Here is a 20,091-nt window from a genome sequence, read left to right as displayed (position 1 = left end):
TGGGTTTAGAAAACATCGTTCATGTGAAACACAACTAGCTCTTTATTCACATGAAGTGCTAAGTGCTAAAGACAAGGGATTTCAGATCGATTCCGTATTACTGGATTTCCAGAAGGCTTTTGACACTCTACCACACAAGTGGCTCGTAGTAAAATTGCGGGCTTATCGAATATCGTCTCAGTTATGTGACTGGATTTCCGATTTCCTGTCACAGGTCACAGTTCGTAGTAACTGACGGAAAATCATCGAGTGAAACAGAAGTGATTTTAGGCGTTCCCCAAGGTAGTGTTATAGTCTCTTTGCTGTTCCTTATCTACATAAACGATTTGGGAGACAATCTGAGCAGCCGTCTTCGGTTGTTTGGAGGTGACGCTATCGTTTATCGACTAATAAAGTCATCAGAAGATCAAAACAAACTGCAAGACGATTTAGAAAGAAATATCTGAATGGTGCGAAAAGTGGCAGTTGACCCTAAATAACGAAAAGTATGAGGTCATCCACATGAGTGCTAAAACTTCGGTTACGCGATAAATCAGTCTAATCCAAAAGCCGTAAATTCAACTAAAGACTTAGGTATTACAATTACGAACAACTTAAATTGGAAAGAACACAAACAAAATGTTGTGGGGAAGACTAACCAAAGGCTGCGTTTTATTGGCAGGACACTCAGAAAATGTAACAGACGTACTAAGGAGACTGCCTATACTACCCTTGTCCGTCCTCTTTTGGAATACTACTGCGCGGTGTGGGATACTTACCAGATAAGACTTACGGAGTACATCGAAAAAGTTCAAAGAAAGGCAGCACGTTTTGTATTATCGCGAAATATGAGAGAGAGTGTCACAGAAATGATACAGGATTTGGGGTAGAAATCATTAAAAGATGGAATCTTCTCACGAAACTCCAAGCCCCAATTTTCCCCTCCCAATGCGAAAATATTTTGTCGACACCGACCTACATAGGGCGGAACGATCATCACGATAAAATAAGGAAGATCAAAGCTCATACGGAAAGATATATGTGTTCATTCTTTCCGCGCGCTATACGAGATAGTAGAGAATTGTGAAGAAGGTTCGATGAACCCTCTGCCAGGCACTTAAATGTCATTTGCAGAGTGTCCATGTAGACATAGATGTAGACTTTATGTATGATTTTTGTAGTTTCAGACGTTCAGTTTTGTCTGCCGTTTACATAGTTCTTCAATTTTGCTACAAACATTTAAGAAAAGCAGGAAGTGAATTGTGTGGTGATTTGCATTGGCACTTAGGACAGGGGGAGAGGTCTCCTCAGTAGCCTGGGCTCCCTACAGAGCACTAAAAAGCGGGCCTTATGTCTTTTCTACGCTGCCTTCCTCTTTCCAAGCTGTCGTGTTCACATGCTTCCACGTGTGGGAAAATTACACACCGACCTGTAAAATAATACTCATTTCCCATACTCCGATCTACCGGGTGGTCAAAAAGTCAGTATAAATTTGAAAACTGATTAAATCACGGAATAAAGTAGATAGAGAGGTACAAATTGACACACATGCTTGGAATGACATGTGGTTTTATTAGAACCAAAAATTACAAACGTTCAAAAAATGTCCGACAGATGGCGCTTCATCTGATCATAAGAGCAATAATTAGCATAACAACGTAAGACAAAGCAAAGATGATGTTCTTTACAGGAAATACTCAATATGTCCACAATCATTCCTCAATAATAGCTGTAGTCGAGGAATAATGTTATGAACAGCACTGTAAAGCATGTCCGGAGTTATGATGAGGCATTGGCGTCGGATGTTGTCTTTCAGCATCCCTAGAGATGTCGGTCTATCACGATACACTTGCGACTTCAGGTAACCCCAAAGCCAATAATCTCACAGACTGGGGTCTGGGGACCTGGGAGGCCAAGCATGACAGAAGTGGCGGCTGAGCACACGATCATCACTAAACGACGCGCGCAAGAGATCTTTCACGCGTCTAGCAATATAGGGTGGAACGCCATCCTGCATAAACATCGTACGTTCCAGCAGGTTTTTATCAGCCAGGCTGGGAATGATGCGATTCTGTAACATATCGGCGTACCTCTCACCCGTCACGGTAGCAGTTTGGCTGTTTTTTTTTTTTTTTGTTCTAATAAAACCCCATGTCATTCCAAGCATGTGTGTCAATTTTTACCCCTCTATCTACATTATTCCGTGGTTTATTAAGTTTTCAAATTTATACTGCCTTGTTAAACACCCTGTATGTGATATTTTATAGTCTTCCCGACTAGTGTTGTAGCATTCTCAGTTTCTTACTTGAAATAATTTGGGAGAAATTTAAAATTGTCTAAAAAATAAAATTTACAACTTCCCATAACAGTCAACATTCAGACACTACGATACTTATTTTTAAAAATGCGTACTTAGTCAACAAATAGTTAATTAAGCAGTATTTTGTTGAAGAGTGTAAGTTATGTATTGTTTCGAGCTTTCAAAAAGTAATGTGTCCACATCATTATTTTGATCTGTCACTCTGTCAGAGTGAGTGATGGTATGTCACATTTGAACCTTGAAATTTACTGTGATTTGTGATGAATGAGCGTGTGAATCTTGTCGTGTAATCCAGCAGGGAATAACATACATGGTATGATGTGTTTATGGCCAAGTAGTTCGTAGAACCAAAATCTTTACTTATGGCGTTAAGACAAATGTACAGAGTGGTCATTAATAAAAACGACACAGGCAGCTATGGGTTCCTAATTGGAAATGGAGGAAAAAGTGTCCTGTGAACATGTGTCTGGAAATGGACGGTGTGCGTGCTACGGCAACAAATCGTCGTGGAACACAATACAGAGCTGCACCGCATCCGTGTCACGAGAGATGTTTGAAGTGTCGTCCATAGGATGCAATGCACGCGATCACAGGTCGCATCATGGACTGCTGCACTCTTTCGCACGTTCCAGCCTCTCTCCTAATAGTGTTAGAGGCGTCGCGACGGACACAGTGCTGAAGGATCAGCACGTCAGGAACTAATTCAGCACACACAATGCTTTTCAGATGCCCCTAGACGTAAAAATCCATGGTGTTTACGTCAGCTGATCCAGCCACGCCATGCTACAGGGCCACTGTGTCCTATCCAATGTCCGAAGAAAATGTTCTTGAGGTGTCGACAAAGTGTAATGCAGAAGTGGGTTTGTGCTCCGTCATGCAAAACCCACATAACCTATCGTATTGCCTAAGGCACACCCTCAAACAGCCTAGGCAGACTATTCTGGAAGAAGTCCTATTACGTTCCTCCGTCGAGGCGTTGTGGAATAATAACCGGTCCAAAAATGTGGTCGCCAAGAATCCCCACCCGCACGTTGCTGCTGAACCGATGCTGATGGGGTGCCTCAACCGTCCCCCGAGGACTGTCTGTAGTCCAAAGTCGACGATTATGCAGACTGATGATGGCAGTTCTGGTAAAGGTTGCTTCATCGGGAAAGACGACCGATGCCAGAAATCCCATAACTCAGATGGTCTTGCGCGAGAAATATCCATAAAATAATTGCCAGTAGAGGGAAATCAGCCTCTGATAATCCTAGCACTCGTTGCAGGTGACAGGGACAGTAGCCGTTGTCATGCAGGGTACACATAACTGTACTTCGACTTACACTGTGTTGGTGGGACACTAGCCAGGAGATTGTAGTAGGGTTCGTGTCAATAGCCTGTAGAAGCCGGTCCTCCAAATCCGTTGTACGCACAGTCCTCCACGTTCATCTGTCCCATTGGACCTGTGATCAAACAAACGCCCAAAAAGGGCTTGAAATGTTATGTGATATGGTTGGTGTCTGTGAGGATTACTGTTTTGGCATAGCTCCCTCTCTACGATTCCCATCTACTTTACCCTATAGAATCACAATCTGTGCTTGTTCCCGGCATGAATACCAGACCACGCTGCAGTCACACAGCCTGCGACATACGGGTACCAGCAACACGTGGCACGTGGTCAGTGGAACTGTCATTCGTCAGCGCCAGCTACCGTAGCAACGACGCGTTCCCGGACACATGTTCATAGGACCTTTTTTCCCCCATTACCAGTCAGGAATCCGTCCTTCCAGTTTGTCGGTTTTATTAATGTTCACCCTGTACATGAGACTTATCCCAGTTTATTCACTTTTCGGAAAATCGCCGTTAACAAGCAGAGTGGTTCATAAAATGATGGTTATCGGGTGGCAAAAAAGCTTTTACAGAAGATAAGAGATTTTTGCGACTTTCTTTCGATGAGCTTAAAAATTCCACTTGGCGTGGTATGTAACCGTAATTCTCAGCTTCAGATATTGGTGAACTGTGCATTATTGAAAGTCTATATTGGAAATGATACACACCGTTGAACTTTCTTACCGCTGATTGACTCTTTAATAGTCGTAACAGGTAGAGAAATCTGTACTTATGGTGGCTACTATTAAATGGGTGTGATATATACGTGAATGCGATAATCCTAACAATAGGCAGATAGTTATTTTTGGCGAAGAATTGAGTGTTTAGGTGGACTTTTTACTCTTAAAATGACAATACAGGACAAATTTCTTGTGAAGACCTTGTCTCATTTCAGTAGTTTCAGGTAGACCTGTGATAAATACCCCTTGTAAGTAGGCTGTTTAGGTTTTTATGTTGGTAACGCCACATAGCGCTCTATATGAAAATCACTGACTGTGCTGTGTGGAGTCTGTGGCTGGTTTGCATTGTTGGAATTTTGTATTGTAGTGTTGGGCAGTTAGATGCGAACAGCGCATAGCGTTGCGCAGTTGGAGGTGAGCCACCAGCAGTGGTGAATGTGGTGAGAGAAATGACGGAGTTTTGATTGCGAAGGATCTGGACGTGTGTCCATCAGAGACAGTAAATTTGTAAGACTGGATGCCATGAATTGCTATATATATTATGACTTTTGAACACTATTAAGGTGCATACATTGCTTGTTCTCTATCAAAATCTTTCTTTTGCTAACTATGCCTATCAGTAGTTAGTGGCTTCAGTTGTTAGAATCTTTTATTTAGGTGGCAATAGTGGCGCTCGCTGCATTGCAGTAGTTCGAGTAACGAATATTTATGTGAGGTAAGTGATTTGTGAAAGGTATAGGTTAATATTGGTCAGGGCCATTCTTTTGTAGGGATTATTGAAAGTCAGATTGCATTGCGCTAAAAATATTGTGTGCCAGTTTAGTGTTGATCAGAATAGGTAAAGAGCGAAATGTCTGAGTATGTTCAGTTCTGCTCAGCTGTTTGAAAATCAAATAATGTAAGACGTTTATCGGCACAGTAATTCATTAATTTTTCTAAGGGGACGTTTCATATGTCGACCATTAGCCGAGGATACCTCACTGGAACTTCTGATTTTTCCTTGTAGTTTCTGTAATTACTGTAGCTATTGTTTATTGCTAGCGCGTAAGTATAGAGAGAATTTCCTTTGTAGTTGTAGTTTTTCATAGTTGTACAGTAAAACAGTTGTGTCATGCCTGTAGATTTGTACCAAGTATTTCGCAGCTGCGCTTGCAATTAACGAGATATTATTTTCAATGCTATGTTAATGTGTTTTCTTATTTTGCTCTTCAAATTGTGCTTTTCTGTGTTATCTTGTGAAATATTGTGACAATAATGGCGTGTGAAAACCGTAATACTAGGCTCCAAAGTAAACTGAGAAATGACAGTGAAGACGAAAGCAGTGTGTTAGCGCCACCGTGTAATGAATTAACTAATGTTCTAAATAGTAATTTGGTAACTGCACATAGGGAAATGGAGCAGGCTACAAATAATGGTGTAGACAGTGAAACAATTAGTGAACAGGGAAGCATTATCGATCGATTGGTCGGCAACAGCTCGCCTCAGGAATTCGAAATGACAGGACACAATCTCGCAAATATTGTAGATTCAGGTTTTGGGTCCTCACCGTTTTGTCAAATAAGTCAAGACACATTTTCTGCTAGTCAAAATGTGAATGTTGCCGGTGCAAATTCACTGCCGAAAAGCACTGAGGAACATGTTTCCGACACCAGTGCATTGTTATTACAATTAATACAACAAATGGGACAAAAGCTTCAAAAGTTAGACACAATGGAACAAAATCTTCAAAAGTTAGACACGACGGAACAAAATCAGAGACAAACACAGCAAAAGCTTCACAAGTTAGACGCAATGGAACAAAATCTTCGAAAGTTAGACACAATGGAACAAAATCTTCAAAAGTTAGACACAATGGAACAAAATCTTCAAAAGTTAGACACCACACTTGAACATACACGTGAAGATTTAACTACTGAGTTACATAACATAGAATCGAAATGTCAAAAAGTCTGTAATGACGTAAAAGCACAAATTTGTGAGCATTTTAAACCTATTTTTTCGCGGCATGAAAATGCATTACAGAATCACGAAGGAGCCATAAAAGAACTGCAAACAAATCATGAGACTGCATGAAAATCATGAGACTTTTCGGGCTAAAATTGACTCAGTTGCCTCTACCGATTCGGTTGCGCTACTTGCAAAAACTCAGGACACAGTAGATACTCTGAAAGTTGGTTCAGAAAGACACATAGAGGAAATTAGTTCATTATCAGAGAAAGTAGTCGAACTTTCGGATCAGCTAAATAATTCACCTACAAAGGTAAATGATAATCTGAATGACACAAGACCGGTAGTCTTTAAAGATACAGAAGAATACGAACAAGTTACGAAATTCAAACAAAATCAGAATCAAATTAATACGCAACACCAAAGATAAATCCGGCAATTACAAGATCAGTTGACACAGGTAATACAAGAATTACATATTTCAGAGGACACTCGCGCTCCAATACGGGAAGAGGGACTTAAAAATACGGAACAGCCGCAAAATAATGACACAGGGCACTTCGGAAGTTATGAAAGAAGTTGGCAAGGTGCACCGAATTTTGAAATGGAACCGCCGAAACGACGTAACAATGACCGATATGCGACTCGCCGACATGATGATTTTGACTATAAGCTGTTCATTACTACACGTACATTTAAAACATTTAAGAATTCTGGCAACGACATTCATCCACAAGCGTGGCTTCATCAATTCTCTCATTGTTTTCCTCCCAACTGGTCATTAGAGCACAGATTAGAATTTATGTGCGGCTATTTAGAGAATGAACCGGTTGTAAGAATGCGATCAGTCATTCAAGATTGTCACAGTGAAGGAGAATTTTATCATGACCTCCTCCCAGCATATGGGTCTCAAGCTACTCAAGATCGCGTAAAACATAGCACCATGATGATGAGACACTTTGAACAATCTGAATTTTCCAGTCTTGTCAAATATTTTGAAGACATATTGCACAAGAATCAGTACCTGTCAAACCCATACAGCCCCTCAGAACTCATCCGCATTTGCTTAGTAAAATTGCCTGAACATTTACGACATATTCTTTTGGCAGGGTGTTGAAAAGACGACATTGAAGGTTTTCAGGGACTGTTTCAAGAATTGGAAACAGAAACTGACAATCGCGGGTCCAGAATACAGGAAAACAACCATTACAGGTCACATCCGCCACAATTCGGTGACGACCGAAACAATAACTGGACACGACAAGGCTATTCTTACAACGCAAATCGTGACCAAAACAGACACCACCCATATGACAACCACTGCCAGAGTACTAATAGTTGCAGAGAAAGATCGCATTTCCATAGTAATGACTATCACAGAGACAATCAGAGAAACAGGCAATATGGGAACCAAAATATTTATTATGAAGGGAGACAGAATAACGTCAGACGCAACGGCCCATCGCGCAGTTACGATTCCGGGAGAAATTCTGCACATGACCGACAAAAAAGAAACTATGGAAACTACCGACATAACGACAGACCTGAGTTTCATCGGAACTGGCGGGACTCAAACAGTGCAGGGCCCTCTCGACAAGGTGAATTTGTAGAAGTTAGGTCTCCAAATCCCAATAACGACGCGCGCCAACAAAGAGACAGACAATGACTCACACCACAGGCAGCCACGTGCGCCGGCTGGCTCAGAGAAAAATAACATAGATGTTAACCACGAGAAAAATTTTAGCATTCCTTGCCGAAGTATACAACATGATAATTGCTTTGAAGTTGAAACTCTGTGCACTAGAAAGGGTAAAAGATAGCACCACATTTCACATGTAAAACCATTTATTGAAAGAATCTGATTTTTAACTTAGTCTTTGCTATAAAATTTTTCACTTTGTGCTACTGGTACAATTTGTCACACTTAGAAACTGTTAACGTGCAACAATGTTTTGAAGTTAGCTATCCAGTCTAGAACCTGGGGAACAATGTTAAAACAGAAATTACGAATGCATTGTTATAGTGAACAGACGACACAGTGTTGTTATTTGTACATTCTTGCTTGTTAGTTGCACGATTATGTAACGACTATAAGGCTCACATACGTAGAACATATACAACATGCGTGGGCGCATTGTCAATGCATGTGTGAACATTACGGAAGGCGAACTACTCGCTGTTGAGAGGAATGTCGCTACACGTATTGCCAAATGCACTGGGGTTGACGGACATCATTTTGAGCATTTATTGCATTAATGTGGTATTTACAGGTAATCAAGCTGTAACAGCATGCTTTCTCAGAAATGATAAGTTCACAAAGGTACATGTATCACATTGGAACAACCGAAATAAAATGTTCAAACGTTCTGTATTTTAATTTAAAAAACCTACATGTTACCAGCTGTTCGTCTAAAATTGTGAGCCTTATGTTTGTGACAATTACAGCGCCATCTAACACAAAGCGAAAAAAGTGAACTAAAACATTCATATTTCTTTACGTATTACACGAATATGTAAAAAAAATGGGGGTTCCTACTTTAAAAAAACGCAGTTGATACCCGTTTGACCTATGGCAGCGCCATCTAGCGGGTCAACCATAGCACCATCTGTTTTCCTGGTTTCCCCCTTCAAGCTAGACAAGTTTCGTTCGTTGTAGTTTTTTCGTTTAACGCTTATTTCGTGAGATATTTGGCCTGGTCACGATCAATGGACCACCCTGTATATTGTCTGCATTACTGAGCGACTATCCTAGAACATAGCACCAGTTGAAAGTTGCCTGCATAATGGCTTCAAGGGGCAACAAAAATTAAATGTTCAGTATTTCACATAATTGTTGATCCAATTTAAAAATTTAAAATGTTGTCATAGTCCATTACTTAACAGGTACAGTCTCACGTTAAAAGTTTAATGAATTAAGACAAGTTTTACAGTGTGTTTGTCTTGGGGCAGTGTAAATGATAGTGTGAAAATACCCTGGATTTTTCATCCAGTACCTAAGAATGAGAGCACTTAGTGATTCTCAATAAACTTTAAACTCAATTTGAAACTTTTCCTAACATTTTCCACACTTAGATGTGATATTTAACACATTAACTCGTTTGTAACATAATCAGACGTTTGAGGCTGTTTTATACACGATAGGGATGTTTATTGTTTCTTTCTAATCTGTGATTCCTCAGTACAAAAATCGTTCTAAATTACTCATGATGACATGAATTTCACTTAAATGCTTGAATGTATGAGTTGCAAATTTGCAGTTCGATTGAATAAAGTATACGCATTAATAATGCTGGTATACTTCATAAAGTGACAACTTTGTCTGGAAAGCAGACCTTCTTTCCTATAATAAGTATTTACATCAATCAAAAACACTGTCAAATAGACTGCAGTTGAAATAATGTTTGGCAAATACTTCCTCTATAGAAAAGAACGAGTGCTGTGTTAGATTTCGTATTATTTTCTTTATGTAATTTTCACTATCGTAAACAACATTCAATACACATAAATTTGCATTCTGAGTGAACTCATCCATTTAAGTCTTGTTATTAAGTCAAGAGATAGGAAATTATCATACTTAAGCCATCCTTTTTTTATATTACATTCATCTTTTCTGAGCTATCATAAGCACTTAGCAATTTCATTTAAGGTGTGGTACTGTCATTGATATGGCTTAAAGATTAGAAAAATACATTTACCCCACAATAGAGTGCCCTGAACAATTACGAAATCCCTCTGTGGATTAACACAGAATGCTGGACTGGAATTTAAACATGGAGCAGCGTCTTTCATGAGTGCATCTCTTGCTCACTCGGCCTGTGGTATAGGGATTACTTTCCTCGCCATTCACAGTCTCTCCACCATATCTGTATTTCTTAGCCATACTTCTGTCCTTTCTATTGTAAAACTTGTTAAATAAGTAACACCATTCCACACAACATAACCTAGTCTTAGAGTAGTACAAATCGCACAGGGAAAACACAAAGGCGTCTTCCTTACCAGCAGGCAGGGTGTGAAGTGTAATCTCTACAGGTAGAGTCTTCTTGCCAGTCACAGTTTTCCCAGTCAGCTGGACGCGATAGCTCGTGTCGGGAATAATATTTGATAGTCGCTTGCTGCCATTTTTCTCAGTTACGAGATATTTAAGATGCTCACTTCCAGAGAGAACTGATAGCTCAAATTCCGCTATTTCACATAGCAATGATGTCTTCTCATGTTCATACTGTTCACAAATTAAAATATCTTAATATGAGATGCAGTCAAACATTCACAAAGTCTCTAACGAGTGATAACGTGCACAAAATCAAGAAATGGGAAAGGACATCAAGGCAGAAGTAAACAGGAGATATGGGAATAAAAAAATTGATTACTGATGTTCTAACTGCCAAGTGCAGAAGTATGAAACTGGAACTTGGTTGCAGTAATTAAATTTCTTCTAATTAAAACTGATAAACAATATTTTATTCAAAAGATTCTCCATTGCTATTTATACATTTCTCCAACCTGTCCGGCAGGCTATGAATGCCATGCCAAAGAAACAGCTCATTTTTGAAGCGAACCAGTCAGCGAACCTTTTTCGTACATTTTCATACGACTTGATGAGTTGTTCAGTGAGAGAGTCTCCCAGCCTCAGTGATGCAAAAAGATGATAATAGGACGGAGCCAAGTCTAGAGAGAAAGCCGCATGCCCTAGTACTTCCCAACTGAACGCCTCGATCGTTTCCCTGACTCGTTTTGCTGTTGTGTGATGGGGCATCATCATGGAGCAATATGGCTTTGTGTTGCCTTTTTCCATATTCCGGTCGTTTTTCAGGTAATGCTCGAATTAAAACATCCATTTGCTGTTGGTAGCGATCAGTGTTAACGGTCTCACGAGGTTTTAGCTACTCATAAAAGACGACAGCCTTCTGATAGCACCAAACACAGAGCATTGTCTTCTTTCCAAAGTGATTTGGTCTTGCAGTGGATGTTGATGGTTTGCCTGGATTAACCCATGATTTACGACGCTTAGGATTCTCAAAATATATCCATTTTTCATCACCTGTCACTATTCGATGGAGAAACGACTATTTTGAATGTACCGAACGAAATTTCGCAAGTTATTTTCGAATTGTTTGCTTTCATTCAATTAATGCGGAACCCATTTTCCCACTTTCTGCACTTTCCCCATAGCTTTCAGCCGAAGAGAAACGGCTTTCTGCTTCACATTCGGTTATTCCGCAAGTTTCTGTTTGAGTATCATCTTAATCCAATAAGACCCTGCAATTCATTTTCTTTGAACTTTCACGGTTGTTTCCCATACTCGTCGCTTCTCACATCAAGATCACCACTTTTGAATTTTTTGAACCACTCCGAACACTGAGCTTTTCCAAGATCACGTTCGCCGAAAGCTTTGACAAGCATTCGATGCTATTCTGCAGCAGTTTTCTTCAAATGCTGTCTGCAGATCGTAGTTCGTAGGCACAAAACTCGACATCTTGACGGGCTTGACACAGACACCGATTTGTGGAACGTGAGTTACTGTGTTTTGACATTCGTCGTCAGCCATTACACGAAGCAGATAGATTTGCAGACACGTTCTCACAGGATCTACACTGACAGCTAGCACCTTCTATAGGGAAATTCCGGTTTCATACTTCTACACCTGGTACACTATGAAAAGCATCATAAATCTGTATTAAGTGATAATCATGGATGAAACTGTGTTCTTTGAAAGCTACAAAGCAATTAAAATGACTATAATTCATAAATATAACAAAAATTATATATATACAGGGTGTCCCATTTAACTTGACCACCCTAAATAACTTTTTGTCCAGATGCAAATTACAAAATGCTACAAGCAAATTTTCTTTAGCCGTCAGGGGACATCGATCAGCAAGATTGCCTTCGTTGTAGCTGTTTTTTTTTTTTTTTCGAAGATATGAACAGCAGTATGACTTTTTTAAATGACGCCTTGTATTTCTTATTCTGTTTAGAGCATTAACATTATACATTAATTTAACGACCCTCTGACATGAATGTAATGACACTTACTACATTTGTTTTTCAGAGGTTTAAAACAAATTTTATTTTGCACAGCAGAGAAAACTTTGTAAGCAGGAGGCAACGATAGGAAGAATTTTGTGCGTGGCAGCACACGTGTACACTTGGCTTCTATGATGTACCCTGTTCTGAGTGACACAAGAGAGATATATGTGATGAATAACTATGCATTTAGCTGTCCTAATTCTGACATGCGGATACATGTTTTTGGTCTGTCATGTATCTACTAGTTCATGAGAAAGAGTACTTTTACTGCCATTATTTACAATGACCTGTTTGTCGACAGCTGAAGATCTTAACTTTGATTACCGAAACCAGTTGTCTGGAATAAATGTTATTATTAGCGGTCTTGGTAAAGAAGTTTGTCTTCACTAATATAAGTTGTTGTTTATTCAACAGATGATAGTTGTATACTTACAGACCATTCCAAGAGAACACTAGTTTGATCTACATCTCTTGCAGAAAATTTGTAGTCACCTCGTACGGGATCTATAAAAGGAAAAAAAAAAATTAAAAAGAAGCATGAATAAAAATTACAAGTTTGTGACTACACACTGTTCATAAGAACATCATTATAACGAAGAATACAGTAATTGTTATTGTGATGTGTAACTCTAAAGGGATAGAAAAAAAGAGATTAAAATTTTGAAACTGTAGTCGTGTCAAATGCCTATTAGAATACGAAGACAGTGGTGAATGCAGTAACTTTTATTGTCAAACAGCAGTAAAGTGTGGAATCCTGAATTGACTAACGGTATAGTATTGAAAGTAGGGCTCAGAAGCTAGCATTGTACAAAGAGAATGTTGAAGAGAGCTGTGCGATAAATAATGCCACTGACAAACACCTGGACATTGCTTCCTTTGTAAAATTTTAAATGTGACATCCACTCCAAAAATGTAACAAGGAGTAAACTACGTCTGCCGTTAGAAGTGGAATGAAGAAGAATTTGGAATGTTAATAACCGGCTAGCGCAGTGACGCAGTAAACAAGTGACAAACGGCGTAAACTACAAGACGAGTACAGCGTCATATCATTGTCGATGTTTTGAAACATTAGCTACAAATACCGTTTTGATTACGAGAATTTACTGCATCTGGAAATTGTAGTTCAAGTTACAACTATTATGCTGGATCACATACAAAAAGGTAAACATTTCTTGTAAATAAAGCAAATCACAAATCGTAAAGACAAGTTCAGCAGCTGTAATAGGCATCGCGACCCACCGAATGAACTAAAAATTCGTTGATAGAATGAAGGCTTTCATGGCCAATTGATATTGCTGCCGGTAAACCTTTCGCGATATGAGGTCGTCGTACACAAAAACCTCCTTTACCTAACGTATCGTCCAGAAGTGCGTTGGGCATCTTCTGAACTTTTACTAAAACTCTAACACATCAGATCGGAAAGATTTTACAGAAACATGAAATTAGACCGGTTTTTAGACCAACAAAGAAAAGTTCTGTGAAGATAAACGCGCTTCTCTGTTAGCATTGGCATATAGAAATGCCGCGTACATGTTGGAAAGTTTATAATTGTAAAGACCGAGAGACGCGGGTTAAGGAACACAAAAGTCTTTTCCGAGTAGGGGAAATAGACAAATCGGCTGTAGCAGAGCATGCTCTTCAGCCAGGAAGTGACCAAGCGAAGTCTTCTGAAACTAAAATATTATGTACGGCGATAAACTATTATCCACGGCCATCTAAATGTATAAACGTAGGGGTAATTTCAATAGGAAAAAACAGACCATATAACTTAGCGACTAATGGACAGTAGCTCTGCAGAATCACTAAACCATTTTTTATCTTTGGCAGAACGACAATCGACAGTTACGGTTTGTCTTTGACAAAGATCGTCTCCGCTTATCATGTGTAACTCCGATCGTGCCCCTTTCCTACACCACATATGTCGCTCTTAGACGTCCGACCAGCCAGTCGGCAAAACTCACCGGAGGCACAAAGCCTCCAGCGCAGTTCTGGACGAAACGTTAGGGCTGTGTTTGAACACGTCTCTATCACAACATGACTTAGCGTTTTTAATGCGCTGTGGATTTTAGTAATAAAAATGACTGTGAAACATCGAGTAAAATGAAAATGCGTGACAACGGCAACAAATAAATAAAAATATCGACTATGATACTGTCCAATTCTTGAGCTTTCGCCTATCCCCCTCCACTACCCCCCCATCTAGTGAGATCTAGTGTAACATCTCCAAGACAGATCTCGCCGCTGTAATTCACTCTCGCGAGGAAAATTAGTGTCACATTTTTACTACAAAATTCGTGTGTTCGGCATTTAATTACTGACCAATGGTCTAAACTGTTACATCTGAATGTTGCCGACTTGTGTTCAAACCGACTAAAATCTGGTAAAGTTTTCATGTGCTATTGTAATATGTGAACAGGGACTCAATTACTAATTTAAAACATATAATTACCGCTTCTCATAAACAAATAAAATATTATACTGGGTTCACTCAAGTAATATTTTCTGGGAGACAATGTCTGTTACCTTCGCTTAAGATCAGATTAAATGTATATACATCATTACATAGCGATACTTTATGGGAACTCATATTCTAAATTTGTATACACAGAATAGGAGTTTGTGCAGTGGTAGGATTTGAAGCAGCTTCCTCCAGTGTTTCACGAAATTGTCTAATTTTAAGCAGAGCCACATCTTATTGTTGTGCTAGTCTGTAGTTTCTTGCGTATATCTTGCACTTGCGCCGCACTAGTCAATTGTCAAGTGATTGTTCGATACTGTACCGAACGCTGCAGCATATTAGGATATCTCGAGCCCGTTAGAATACGAGTGGCGTTTGCCACGGCCTACGAAAATTAGAAACAGGAGAGTTCCGTGGACCATGACCGTATGCTCCGAAAGGTTTACCGGAAGTAAAAAATTTATTTATCTTAATTAAATCTTAAATAGCATCAGAATACAAATCTTAGCTATATAGCTCAAGTGGAGACTGCGATACATGCATAGTATTATTATGTACGTACCAATAGTAAATCGAACAAAGTATCACAACAACAACTTCAACTATTTTTCAGAATGGATGCGAATCGAGTACTGTAAAAGAAGCCCGTCATATACAGTGGGGAGCACGATAAATAGTACGAACAAAAAGGTATTCGTGAAGAAAAAAGACTGATAAATTGACAGAGTATTGTAATTCCCTACGAAATACAGGAGACAGTATTTTGTTTCCCATGCACAGCACGGATTGAAAACATAATTTGGCTCGAAACCATCGAAGATTATGAGTGCAAATAGCGCTATACGGAAATGCAGTTCCAAAAGCTCACCAAGAAACTATTGTGAGACATCCGTCACTACTAAGTCACTGGTCGAAGCCTACGGTTAGTACCTCTAACGCCTCTACTTCAGCTTTGAGAAGCACATTACAGCCGAGCGGTTCTAGGCGCTACAGTCCGGAACCGCGCGACCGCTACGGTCGCCGGTTCGAATCCTGCCTCGGGCATGGATGTGTGTGATGTCCTTATGTTAGTTAGGTTTAAGTAGTTGTAAGTTCTAGGGGACTGATGACCTCAGCTGTTAAGTCCCACAGTGCTCAGAGCCATTTGAACCAAGCACATTACAGCTTCACTTCCTCGAGAAGCAATGGGGAATGTTCACTGCGAAACATCCAGAGTTCTTGCTTGCCCAGGTACCCCACTGCAGAGGACCAGCACACAGATGTCTTCTGATGAACAAACACACAGCGAGCTGGCACTGCCAGTGCTGTGCTGCCAACTTCATACTAAATGCCAAAAAAACCAATTTCGAATTATTCAGTTATTCTTTTTTGTTTTGACAAAAACATTTTAATGAAAATCCTCAACAATACTTTTTAATTGTTATCTACAGTAAGACTTGTACAACTATGCAAATTTTTTTTAAGTCCCCTTCCTTTTATCAACGAAAACAAATACTTTATTCGGAAAACCGCAAAAAAAATCAAGGCCATGTGGAACAACATATTCGGCATGCCAATGGAACAAAAGTAGTACACGCGTATTACAAAAACGAATGTATTCATACAGCTACATATTTCAAGATATCATGTGTACGTTATAAGTAATTGTTTAGAAGATACGGCATTCATCAGCATTTAAATACACTTTTTCTGTGTATCAGGCATTTTATTTCCTTGGGTAGACTGACTAATTGTTTTACAACAACGATTTTGACAACACAGACTGCAAAATTTAAATTCACTCGAATTCTGCAGCAGTTACTTTCATTAATTTGTTCTGGGAGTAATTCTGATCTGTGCGAGGAGCCATTATAAAATATTATCCACTTTAATATCAGTCACAGAAAATGAACAACACGTGACTTCTATGTGCCTAATGATTGTAATTACTTCATGCTACAAATTAATTCAAACAGTTCGTTCAACTATTTCGGCGTTTCCCCAGTTCAAGTTTTCATCAATATGTGCAACCAAAATCTTCGAAACCTGACACTACAGAAATGAATGACAATTTTCTCATTTTCCCAAAACATATATTTAGGCGATTTGTGCAAAACAAAACACTGGCTTGTACAAGAAAGTAATTTACTACTTTCCTTGGTGACCCTTCATTACTCCTGAGACTTTCATCGGTAGAATAGGAAAACGGGACGAGAGAAGTGATACTGGCCACATAATGTAACCTCTGCTACAGTCTGTATCGTGGCTTGTAAACCATTAATGTAAATACAGTGAAGCGTCAGATAAACTGGTAGGGTAAGGTGCGGTAAATACGACTGTGTGGGTAAATCCGTCCGCCCTCTATTTGTGAGAAACGGCAAAGCGGAGCGATTTCGCATTAGTGTTACCATACAGAGCATTCGAAATAACGAAAATGTCACCTTGACAGCTTCGTCGCATTTGAAATTTAGACACTTAAAAGGCAACAAGTGTGTTTTCGATTGTTTCAATTTAATTTTTTTTGAAAATTGCAACACTAGATTCACCTTATTAAATAAAACGATCGCAAAACAAATGGTTAGTGATTTTGTAGTGTATTTAGTGACCTATTCAGTGTATGTATCGTTTTTGTTGGAAATTTCGTGTAAATTGTTTCTATGTGTGTTAAATGAAAAATGGCATGGTGGGGTAAATCCGAGCGCATATTTTTTATCGTTTATTTGTATGGAATTGTTTATTTATGGAAACAAAGTGAATTTTGTTTATTTTTAGGAAAATTGTACGAAATTGCAAACGAAAAACGGCAAAACGCAATCAAAACGATTTTGGCCGAGCAGTTGCTGCAATGCAAATGGGAATGTCTTTAGGAGCTGTTGCTCGTGATTTTAACGTTCCGAGATCGACATTGCTGTTGCACCGCCGTGCGATGAAATCGTCTTTTTTCAATTGAAATTTACATTTATTTAACTTTCAGTACATTTTGTACTCTAAACATTGTTATTTTTTTGGATACATTTTGTTCATTTATGTAAAAAACATAATTGCTTATAATTATTTCCCAAAAAAAACCGTTGATTTAGAACTATTTCTGTGCAAAATCAGCCAAACAAATAGGGGATCGGATTTAACTCACCATTTTTGCAAATGGAAAAATGGACGTTTCTTAAAATACTGGTATCTCAAAAGCTGTTGGTGGTATAACAAAAATATTTTGCAAACAGTTGCTCCTTTATATTACCTATAATTTAACGTATGTAAAGTTAAGATCGAACCCCGGAAAAAAGCGTTTTATAGCCACAAGAAATTACTAGGTTGGATTTACCCCACCTTACCCTATAGGCATGTGTATCCAAATACAGAGATATGTAACAAGGCAGAATAGGGCGCTGCGGTCGGCAACGTCTATATAAGGCAACAAGTGTCTGGCTCAGTTGTGGGATCGGTTACTGTTGCTACAATGGCAGCCTATCAAGATTTAAGTGGGTTGGGACGTGTTGTAATAGTCGGCGCACGAGCGACGGGACACAGATTGCGACGAAGTCGGGATCTTCCCGTACCACCATTTCACGAGTGTACCGTGAATATCAGGAATGAGTAAAACATCAAATCCTCGACATCGCTGAGGCCGGAAAAGGATCCTGCAAGGAGGACTGATCAGCCGGAACATGAGCACCTCCCTAATAGCCGCTAGGTTCACCGTTGACACAGATAACAGAAGTAATGAGGACTTGATAGGTCGCTGGAGGCGGTTGGCACCACATCTGCACACACAAGTCAATCAGTTCCAGTAACAGATGTTTTCGATGTGGTTCAGATCGAGTTGGGTGACCAGCACCTCAATCGGATCTCGCCGCTGTGTTCCTCGAACCACTCCATCACACTCGTCGCCTTGCCACATGGCGCATTATCTTGTTGAAAAATTCCCCGGCCGTCGGGAAACATGAACATCATGAGGGGATTTGCGTGGGCTGCAACAAGCGTACGATCTCCCTGGCCGTGATAGTGCCTTGCACGAGCTCCACTGGACCCACGGACGGCCACATGAACACGTGAATGTTCCCCGGAGCATAATGGAGCCGCCGCCAGCTTGTCTCAGTCCTGCAGTACAGGGGTCAAAGAGCAGTCCTCCTGCAAGACTACGAATTCGCGGCCTCCGTCACGATGAAGAAAGTATCGGAATTCATCAGACCGTGGAACACTCAGCCACTGTGCCAGCGTCAAGTGCCCATGGCCACCTGCCCATTCCAGCCTTAGTTGCCGATGTTGCGGTGCTAATATTGGCGCATGCACGCGTCGTCGGCTGCCGAGGCCCATCGTTGGGCGTGTTCGATGCACTCACTGTGTCTTCAGACACACTTGCACGCTGCCCAGCAGTAAAGTGAGATGTTTGTTCCACCATAGTTCGCCACGTGTGCTGTTCCTCTATCCTGTTCAGCCTACGAAGCCGACATCTGTAACGAGGGGTGGCTGCCCAACCCCACGACGTCTATATGTCGTTTCCCCTCGACTTCATCACGTTTTGAAGACACTCACCACAGCACCCCTCGAACACCCGACCAGTCGTACAGTTTCCGAAATGCTCGTGCCGAGCGTCCGGGCCATATCAGTCTTAGCACGTTCAAACCCAGTAACGTCGCACTCCTTCCCCATTCTACCCACGGGCAGCACGCTCACTGGTACCACATGCGACGTGCGTGAGTCTGACCAGCAGTCATTCCTCGCCAGGTGACACTGCTGTTGCCTGGGTGGGTTTATATCGATAATAGGTCGGTGATGGTAGTGCTGGGGATCATCAGCGTATACTCCGAATACAAACACTGGTTTAATTCCTCCTACTTTCGACACATATTTAAGGAGAGGTTTATTATCTTTTGGTTCAAAAAATCTTTTGTTTTAATTGTATTTTTGGATCCATGAAAGAGTTTAGAATCCACCTCTGAAAAGGTTTTTCCGAATACGGAACAGAAAAGTTTGTTATTCGTGGTTGAACAAAAAAAAAATGCACCTGCCTGAAATCGGCCTTTTTCATGCATCAGTTTTTTTCGGGAATTTCGACTTTGTAGCCCCGAAAAATTATTCTATGTGCTTGTCCATGATTGCAGCTTATAAAGTGATCAAGGAGCTTACGACGTGCTAAGGCGTGGCAATCCGACGGCATTCCATTTCGGTGGAACAGATGAAGAAGGCCATTTGGGCAACGTATTTATAAAAGTGTTCGACGGATGACCGCCCACAACACCGAAATTGTCCGGCTGGGGAAACTAGCTGGTGCAAGTGGCGCATTGCAGGGGCTACTCGATATCTGCAAGAATATCAACACCACCAGCCGCTCT

General features: G+C 40.3%; 1 protein-coding gene across 3 annotated transcripts in view; it reads right to left on the bottom strand.

Moving 5' to 3' along the window:
* LOC124553634 overlaps positions 1-20,091 on the bottom strand; it is a 518,253-nt gene that overhangs the window by 137,356 nt on the left and 360,806 nt on the right. For all 3 annotated transcript variants that reach the window (XM_047127501.1, XM_047127504.1, XM_047127503.1), the window contains 2 exons: positions 12,755-12,825; positions 10,291-10,513 (listed from right to left, as the gene is read on the bottom strand). In XM_047127501.1, coding sequence (XP_046983457.1) covers positions 10,291-10,513; positions 12,755-12,825 — 294 coding nt within the window. The remainder of the gene's footprint in view (positions 1-10,290; positions 10,514-12,754; positions 12,826-20,091) is intronic.

Source organism: Schistocerca americana, chromosome 11 (assembly GCF_021461395.2).
Source record: "Schistocerca americana isolate TAMUIC-IGC-003095 chromosome 11, iqSchAmer2.1, whole genome shotgun sequence".
NCBI lineage: Eukaryota > Metazoa > Arthropoda > Insecta > Orthoptera > Acrididae > Schistocerca > Schistocerca americana.
This window is presented reverse-complemented; position numbering and strand designations above follow the sequence as displayed.